Raw genomic sequence first — 10,916 nt, 5'->3', positions numbered from 1 at the left:
CATCCCTGGCCGGAAGTGCCGTCACTCTACCTCGATCACATCCTGCCCCCGGACACTGTCCACCCGCCAGCCCAGGGTGCAAACCACCACTCCGTACCAGTAAGGGCCAGGATCAAAAAGGTGCGTAAACCAGATTGAAATACCTGGGGAGCTGAAACTTAACGTCCTTGGACTTACAGAAATAGGCTGGCTAGCCCTCATCAAGCCTTCGGATAGCCCTAGTCCCTGGGGACCACCATAAGGACGGATCCCCCTACTGATTGCAAAATAATAAACAAAGGGAGGGAAGGGTGGGGAAAACTTTGAGAAAAACAGCAGAAAGAGGACATGTGCTTCCTGTACTGGGCTTAAAAAGGTAAGCTGGAACCCCTCCTCTCTTTCTGCAACATTGTTTCACACACACAACACAACACTCCCCTCCTCCGTCTTGGCCTTAACCCTTATGTGCATTCCAGGCAATTTGCCTTACATTTCCTTAAGGGATTAAATGCCATATCCTCCTCTGTGGAAAGAATAACTTATAACTATATACATTCTTGGTTTAACATAAACTCAACTTAGTTTCTAAACGTAGAAATAAATAACACACAAAATAACGACACAACAACTTTTTATGGTTAGAGAAAAACCCGCAGGTCACGTTTATTGTGGCAACACAAGAACTAACGACCGTCTGAATAAACATGGACCAGGGGGGCGGCAATCAGGTACTAGCTAAAACGTAGTAACCCATGCTAACAAGATGGGCAGTACCAGGGCGCAGGAGAAGAAGCAGAGCGTAGCTCAATACTATAAAACAGGGAATTCTCGGCATCGTAATCACACGGGCAGGGAACACCCCAGACGCGCGTCTGGGGACTTCATCCCTGGCCGGAAGTGCCGTCACTCTACCTCGATCACATCCTGCCCCCGGACACTGTCCACCCGCCACGAGATCGCCCGAATATCAAGGGCCACTCTCGCCGCCACCCAACTCACACAAATAGGAGTAGGGACTGACGTATATCTTCAATAAACAGGTCCATGCCATGGTCCGTAAGATGGACCCCGTCGCCTCGGTACAGGCTACGGTCAGCGGCCGTAATGAACTTGTGTTCCACAACAAAACCACCTAGCTCGCACATAAGCTTCCTAACATCTCTATTGAGCTTCTTGCGAACTTGGAACGCTGCCCTATGATTGGCCATGTGTCTCCACGTCAACCTCGGTATAATGTTTGACCAGCCCATTCTCACACCAGGCAACCAAGCTTTAAAGGTGCGCAGATCTGATTGGATCACTGCGCTCAAGTCCCGGCCGGGAATTGAGCCGAGATCATTTCCACCTAAGTGGATGATCAGCACATGGGGTTTCTCCCACCGCCTCATGGCGGATTGCAGTAACCCAGGCAGATCTGCCCAGCAAAGGCCTCTCCTCCCTAACCACCTAACTACCACCCTGGAGAATGAGAACCCAAGCTGCTGCCCTCCAGGTTGCGATGCCGCTCGGATAGCCGCCCAGTGTACGAACGAGTGCCCAACGATCCAGGCACGAAGTGGCCCACTTCTAGGCCCTGCAATAGAAACAAGAGTTAGGGCATATAATGGCAACGCAGTGTGCAACATTATCAACCAGCAAATATTAACATTGGGATATAAGTGGCCTAACGTAAATCTGATACCTCTTAGACTTCCACCTCCCAAGCGCCATTATGCGGTCAGCCGACCAGCCTAAAGTCGCCGCCGTCGTAGCAGCTCCAACCCTAAAGGAGTGAGGAGCTATAGTATTGGGATTCAAGCCCACTTTTTTAGCCGCCCACCCCAAAACCTTCCGAAATTGAAACCTCGTCAGGGGGGTACCATCCTGATGAATTAAAAATCTAACCGCACCCACTGGACGCCTGTCCGAGAAGGTCTTCAACAGTGCACTAGGGCAGCAGGCGGAACCCGCATGCGCGGGTAGCGACAGCCAGGTCCCCCTACCATCTTGATCGACTTTCGATCGAGGGATGAAAAGTAATACCCCATTATCCGTAAACCTGACGTGCTCCGCCAGGACGCCACCCACTTTCGCCAACTTAGACTGGGGGACCAATTCCCCCACTCGGAGAGCACCATGAAACGCCATGGCGAACGCCGCTGAAAAAAGCCGCACCTCGTAGTCTGAGGAACATACCTCCGGTAAAACACGAAGCAGGAGGACCAACCTGTCCGCCGTTATGGGTTCCCTAACGTCTGGACGCCGCACTTCCGACCTTCCCCAACCCCTCAGTATTTGACGAATCAAAAACGTTTTGGAAGAGTCCGTCAGCGTGAATAGTTTACAGAAAAAGGACACCGCCGCCAACCGCGCGGATACCGCCCCTTTCTTAGCTAACTTAGCCCTAAGCTCCGCGAGCCAGCGCAATAGCCAGTCCTGCTCACCAGCACAAGAAGGAAATCCTTGGACATCGCAGAAGAATACCCATTCTTCCCAGTACCTTATATAGGACTTCCAAGTGGAAGGTGCCAGGGACGCCTTAAGCACCGGAATCAGGGACTGCCATCCAAAGCCACCTGCCAAAGAAAAGGGGGACAGGGAAAGCCATGAGTGGCAGCCTCAGGAGCACATTTCCTAAAATTTTCCCATTGAAAGCGAGATAGTGCATCAGCAATAACGTTTTTAACTCCTGGGACATGCCTAGCCCGAAACTCAATGTTCCGCTTGAGGCATCTCAAAACCAGAATTCTCAGATATCGAATTACTGGTGGTGAGGACGAAGAGAGACCGTTAATGGCGTAAACCACGCTCAAATTGTCCGTCCAAAAAATGACGGAGCGGTTCTCGAGCTTGTCCCCCCAGATCTCCAACGCCACCAGAATGGGGAAAAGCTCTAGAAGGCACAGGTTCCTGGTCAGGCCCCTGGCCGCCCACTCTGCCGGCCAAGGTTCGGCGCTCCACTCGCCATTGAGATAGGCGCCGTATCCAAAACCCCCAGCAGCATCAGTAAAGAGGTGCAGTTCTCGCGCCGGAGTCTGGGGGGTTCTCCAAATACAGATCCCATTGAAATCCCTGAGGAACAGATCCCAGACACGGAGGTCTTCCCTCATGTCACTATTAACCATTAGTTTGGCCTTAGGGGAAGTAACTCCCGGCAACAAGCGCTCCATTCTTTTCAGGAAAATCCTCCCCATCGGGATGACCCTCCCTGCAAAGTTGAGCAGACCCAAAACCGATTAGAGCTCTTTCAGCGTGCAAAACTGCGCCGCTGCGAGGCTCCTGACTGCTGCCAACATCTTCTGTACCTTATCAACCGGAAGCCTACATTCCTGGGCTACCGAATCAATTTCGATACCCAGGAAAGTTAGACAAGTGCAAGGGCCCTCCGATTTGTCTTCTGCTAAGGGGACTCCAAATTTCTCCATCAACAGCCGCATGGCGTAAAGGAGCAGCTCACAGTCCCTAGACCCCTGTCTGCCGACCAGGAGAAAGTCGTCCAAGTAGTGAGCAATCCTATCCTCTCCTGTCACTTCCGCCACGGCCCAATGCAAGAAGGAACTAAACGCCTCAAAATAGGCGCAGGAAATGGAACACCCCATGGGCAAACAACGGTCAACATAATAGTGTCCGTTGAAAAAACAACCCATTAAGTAAAATGATGCGGGGTGAATCGGCAAGAGTCTGAAAGCAGACTCGATGTCAAGCTTGGCCAGTAAAGCCCCATGACCCGATCTGCGTACTACTTGCAAGGCATCATCAAATGACTGGTAATATACGGTACTTAAGTCCTGAGGAATGGCGTCATTGACTGACTTTCCCTTTGGGTATGAGAGATGTTGTATCATCCTAAACTTTCCTGGGTCTTTCTTGGGCACGACCCCTAGAGGCGAGATAACCAATCCCGGCATAGGTTTTTCCCTAAACGGGCCAGCCATTCTACCCAGTGAAACTTCCTTACCCAATTTCTCCTTTAATACCTCCGGGAAAAGGGAGGCAGATTTCAGGTTCCTGCGAGAAGCCGCACCCGAAACCGGACCTTGTACGGGGATAACAAAACCTTCCCGGAGCCCTGACTCCAACAAGGCCGCCGTTACCCTATCGGGGTATAGCGTGAGCCACTTACTAATTGCGGCCACCTTCAGCGGGGTGTCCGCTCTTAGCGACAGCAGGGCCTCTTGGCCCAGTCCTGTCCTGTCTCTCCCCTTTTTTAACGCAGTCCGCGGCAGGGTGAAATCCCCCGCAGATGCGACAAGCGTGCCGAAAGGAACACGCGGTTCCCAACGTGCATTGCTTGTCCTGGAATTTCCAACAAACCCCAGCTGGGCGTCTGCGAAATCTATTTGCGGGTCGAAACTGCGTTGCACCCGCCGGGGCCCCCGCAGTACCTAGTGATTTCTCGGGACCCAGCCGGGCCCAGAGTTGCATTTCTACGCACCCGAAATCCAATAGTGGATTACCCACCATCTTTCTGCGGAACTCCTCATCGTAATCCCGCCAGGCACCATCGCGATAATTATCAGCAATGATCTCCATGTTTTCCATGTATTTCAACACGGCTAAACACTGGTCCGGCCATTTTTGCAAATAGCAGGACGCATAGATCCTGAAACACCGGCGCCATTCGTGAAATGTATCTGGGCGCTGGTACTTCTTGGGGCCTGTCCCATCCTCCGCTCTCGCTTTCTGCCTTAGGGCTTCCACCGAGAGCTCGAAGATGTTAACAAATTTACCCTCTTGAATTCTCCGTACTGTCTTAGTCTTCAAATGCTCGTGCAGATCATAAGAAGACCAGGATCTAGTATCCCCTTGGAGTGCCACCTTCCGATTAACAGGCCTCCCCACCCCACTTATGCGAAGTCTGGGTGGGGCAGCCCTGTCGGACCTACCAGAGGCAATATAGTCATGACGGTCACGCAAACCCCCTTTTTCTGATCTCTTCTCATCAGTTAACCATCTAAGCATCTTATACATTCTTTTATTGCCCTTCCCATGCAACCCCAGTTCCTTGTCATTTTCTGACCCAGAATCATCCGAGGATGAGGTAAAACCCCGCAACCCCACTGAAACTGAGGACTCACCATCTCTCACACCAGTCCTGTTTGGAATCGCCACGACTCCCGAAGTAGAAGGACGCTCATCCTCTGACTCCATGGAGTCCTGGCCGCTCTCAGCACCTCTCTCCAACCCGCTGCCTGAATCTCCTGACGTAGCCATGTCGCTTTCCTGCAAAAGAGATTGCCAGAGAGGAGTACCACGAAGGGGAAGGTCTGCTCTACCCCTCCCCCTGTGCCCAGACCGTTCATGCATCCCCTCACACACATCATGGTTATCTTCGCCACTTGCAACATCATCATACACACCCTGCTCATCTTCTGTAAAGTCCTCTATCTCTTCACTAAAATGTACTGACTTCTGAGTGATAGGGGTGGCTTTCTTACGTCTAGTGGATGCAACCGCTAAATCTAAACTCTGAAACTGTTCTGGTGAACCATGTTTGGTAGAAGACCTAGTTACTACCTTCCTCGCTGCTGCCGGGGATGCGCCCGGAGCCTGAGGCCTAGCCCCTACACTCCCACTAATTTGCGCGCCAAAAGCGCCGCCTGCACGGGCGCCGCCTTTGCCCAAAGAAACCTCACTATTACTGCCAGCGCTCTTAGGCATACTCCTAGCGTGCCCAATAGGTGCTGCGACACCTTTATAATTGCCCAATGGGGCCTTTGCCCCTTGACGAGGATTACTGCCCGACGGGGCCTTTGCCCTTTGCCGGGCCGTAATACCCTTTGCAACCTGCCCACGGGGGCCTCCAACAGGGACCCCCGGGTTCATTTGGCCAGAGAAATGCCCCCCCTGAGGTAATTCCTCCATTGATTCACCATTAGCCCCCTCGTGAAGATCAACCCCCACAAGTGCTGCCCCTGTAGACCCCATTGCATCAGCAGAATTGCCCCCCGGAGCATAAGTTCCCCCCCGCGGCACTCCTCTCTTACCTTGGACGCCGCGCGGGGAACTCGACCTGCTCCGCTTCGATGACCGCTGACAAATGGCGGGACCGGCAGTGACGTCATCGGAAATGACGTCACCGGAAGTCCCGCCCTCGGAGGACCGCAAACCGGAAGTCGCCGCCGATGGAGGAACAGTCGACGCGGGAGCCTGCGCAACCACCGCCGGAGGACCAAGGACCACGTGGGACGCACCCGGAGACCCCGACAAAGAAGATGCCCACATCTGGAAAAGGGATACCGCGGCCGCGATGGAGTCCTGAGACACCGGAGACGACGTCGGAGGTAAGGCCGAACTGCTCCCACTAAAACTACCAACTATTGGGGCAAAAGAGCAAGGCCCGTAGGGGCCGGGGACCGGAACGCCACAAGGCCGAGAAGGGCCCGCCGCGACCACGCGAGGGGAGGGAGGCCCAGCCAGGGGGACCGGAGAGCAGGGGACAGAGGAGCTAGCGGCTGTAGACCGCATAGCGGGCCTAGCGGGGACCCCCGCTTTACCGGCTACTTTAGGGGGACATGTGGGCCTGCGAAGGCCAGAAACGGGCCCGGCAGGGCCCGACGTGGTAACTAAATTGGGGCCTATGTCAGAACTAACCCCCCGAAAAGAGGGCTCACTCCCGGCCGCATGGCCGACGGGCTCAGACGCGCCATCTGGATGCCCAGCACTACCCCCCATATTGCTCACTAATGCCAGCACCTCCAGTAGGGCCCTATCTGAAATCTCCCCACCACTACCCCCAACCTCCCCGGAGGATTGATCAAGTGAAGGGGAAAGGGAGGGAAGTAAAGGGGTTCGACCCACCGTTTCTGGCGATGGAGGGATCCACTCAGCTGCTTCATCGCTGTCTTCAACAACTTCTCTCTCTGCAGGTTCCTCCCCAGCCTCCATGATTCGCTTTGGAGGTGCTTTAGATCTCCTTGAACGTCTCATGTGAAAACTTTGAGAAAAACAGCAGAAAGAGGACATGTGCTTCCTGTACTGGGCTTAAAAAGGTAAGCTGGAACCCCTCCTCTCTTTCTGCAACATTGTTTCACACACACAACACAACACTCCCCTCCTCCGTCTTGGCCTTAACCCTTATGTGCATTCCAGGCAATTTGCCTTACATTTCCTTTACACACAGTACACATGCACATACACAGTACACACACACACACACACATTACACACAGTACACATGCACATACACAGTACACACACACACACACACACACACATTACACACAGTACACATGCACATACACAGTACACACACACACACACACACATTACACACAGTACACATGCACATACACAGTACACACACACACACATTACACACAGTACACATGCACATACACAGTACACACACACACACACATTACACACAGTACACATGCACACACACAGTACACACACACACACACACACACACACACACATTACACACAGTACACAGTACACATACACACATTACACACAGTACACATGCACATACACAGTACACACACACACACATTACACACAGTACACATGCACATACACAGTACACACACACACACATTACACACAGTACACATGCACATACACAGTACACACACACACACACATTACACACAGTACACATGCACACACACAGTACACACACACACACACACACACATTACACACAGTACACATGCACATGCACAGTACACAGTACACACACACACATTACACACAGTACACATGCACATACACAGTACACAGTACACACACATTACACACAGTACACATGCACATACACAGTACACACACACACACACATTACACACAGTACACATGCACATACACAGTACACACACACACACACACACATTACACACAGTACACATGCACACACACAGTACACACACACACACACATTACACACAGTACACATGCACATACACAGTACACAGTACACACACACACATTACACACAGTACACATGCACATACACAGTACACAGTACACACACACACATTACACACAGTACACATGCACATACACAGTACACACACACACATTACACACAGTACACATGCACATACACAGTACACACACACACACATTACACACAGTACACATGCACATACACAGTACACACACACATTACACACAGTACACATGCACATACACAGTACACACACACACACACATTACACACAGTACACATGCACATACACAGTACACACACACACACACATTACACACAGTACACATGCACATACACAGTACACACACACACACATTACACACAGTACACATGCACATACACAGTACACACACACACACACATTACACACAGTACACATGCACACACACAGTACACACACATTACACACAGTACACATGCACATACACAGTACACAGTACACACACACACACATTACACACAGTACACATGCACATACACAGTACACATACACACACATTACACACAGTACACATGCACATACACAGTACACACACACACACACACATTACACACAGTACACATGCACATACACAGTACACACACACACACACATTACACACAGTACACATGCACACACACAGTACACACAGTACACACACATTACACACAGTACACATGCACATACACAGTACACAGTACACACACACACATTACACACAGTACACATGCACATACACAGTACACACACACACATTACACACAGTACACATGCACATACACAGTACACACACACACATTACACACAGTACACATGCACATACACAGTACACACACACACACATTACACACAGTACACAAAGACATGCACATACACAGTACACACACAAACACATTACACACAGTACACATGCACATACACAGTACACACACACACACATTACACACAGTACACATGCACATACACAGTACACACACACACATTACACACAGTACACATGCACATACACAGTACACACACACATTACACACAGTACACATGCACATACACAGTACACACATTCAGCACAGATATACAATAATATACCCACATCCTCATTCTTACGCAATAACATACTGTTAAAAATCAATAAATTCCCAGAGATTTTCTGAATCTTGATAACAATTGTGTTTATCAGTGAGGCAATGCCCATATCTTCCTGCCAGTCTGCGTACAGCAATCGGTCTCATTATAGCACACAGGTTACCTCCCTCCTGTCATTTCGTCACCTCTCTCCTTCTCTTTAGCAAGTTCCAGCCGCAGCAAAGATAAAAGGGAAAAATAAAGCGTACAAGCACAGATCCCAGCAGGTAAAGTCAGACACGCTCAGCACCTCATGTGATCACACTCACCTTACCAAATACATATGCACACACATACAGAACATATATATATATATACACCTTATACACACACACACACATACATATGTATACACCTTATACACACACACACATACATATGTATACACCTTATACACACACACACATACATATGTATACACCTTATACACACACACACATACAGATGTATATACCTTATACACACACATACATATGTATACACCTTATACACACACATACCTTACCAAATACATATGCACACACATACATATGTATACACCTTATACACACACACATATACATATGTATACACCTTATACACACACATACATATGTATACACCTTATACACACACATACCTTACCAAATACATATGCACACACATACATATGTATACACCTTATACACACACACATATACATATGTATACACCTTATACACACACATACATATGTATACACCTTATACACACACACACATATGTATACACCTTATACACACACACATACATATGTATACACCTTATACACACACATACATATGTATACACCTTATACACACACACACATATGTATACACCTTATACACACACATACATATGTATACACCTTATACACACACACATATGTATACACCTTATACACTCACACACACATATGTATACACCTTATACACACACATACAGAACATGTGTATACACCTTATACACACACACACACATATGTATACACTTTATACACACACATACATATGTATACACCTTATAAACACACACACATATGTATACACCTTATAAACACACATACATATGTATACACCTTATACACACACACACACATATGTATACACTTTATACACACACATACATATGTATACACCTTATAAACACACACACACACACATATGTATACACCTTATACACACACATACCTTACCAAATACATATACACACACATATGTATACACCTTATACACACACACACATATGTATACACCGTATACACCTTATACACACACACACATACATATGTATACACCTTATACACACACATACATATGTATACACCTTATACACACACACACACACACACACACACACATACATATGTATACACCTTATACACACACATACATATGTATACACCTTATACACACACACACACACATATGTATACACCTTATACACACACACACATACATATGTATACACCTTATACACACACATACATATGTATACACCTTATACACACACACACATATGTATACACCTTATACACACACATACATATGTATACACCTTATACACACACATATGTATACACCTTATACACACACACATATGTATACACCTTATACACACACATACAGAACATGTGTATACACCTTATACACACACACACATATGTATACACTTTATACACACACATACATATGTATACACCTTATAAACACACACACACACACATATGTATACACCTTATACACACACATACCTTACCAAATACATATACACACACATATGTATACACCTTATACACACACACATATGTATACACCTTATACACACACACACACACACACACATGTATACACCTTATACACACAAACACATATGTATACACCTTATACACACACACACACACACACACACACATATGTA

At 48.2% G+C, this 10,916-nt stretch overlaps 1 protein-coding gene across 2 annotated transcripts; it reads right to left on the bottom strand.

The window, feature by feature from the left end:
* Positions 1-683: 683 nt before the first annotated feature.
* On the bottom strand, positions 684-6,956 carry LOC128643329 (uncharacterized). Of its 2 annotated transcripts, none has more exons than XR_008399813.1 (2): positions 2,403-6,956; positions 684-1,552 (listed from the first exon to the last, which is right to left on the bottom strand). XR_008399813.1 is itself a non-coding variant. In XM_053696261.1 (2 exons), exons 1-2 carry the CDS (start codon positions 6,922-6,924, stop codon positions 975-977), a joined length of 2,466 nt encoding a protein of 821 aa, XP_053552236.1. In that variant the 5' UTR covers positions 6,925-6,956; the 3' UTR covers positions 684-974. The 2 variants fall into 2 exon arrangements, 1 of the variants encoding a protein (XP_053552236.1); XM_053696261.1 differs by having other exon boundaries at positions 5,037-6,956.
* Between the last annotated feature and the right edge of the window lie 3,960 nt (positions 6,957-10,916).

This window comes from Bombina bombina, unplaced genomic scaffold (assembly GCF_027579735.1).
Source record: "Bombina bombina isolate aBomBom1 unplaced genomic scaffold, aBomBom1.pri scaffold_1969, whole genome shotgun sequence".
NCBI classification, from domain to species: domain Eukaryota; kingdom Metazoa; phylum Chordata; class Amphibia; order Anura; family Bombinatoridae; genus Bombina; species Bombina bombina.
Note: the sequence above shows the minus strand (reverse complement) of the source record. Positions and strands in the feature narration are given on the sequence as shown.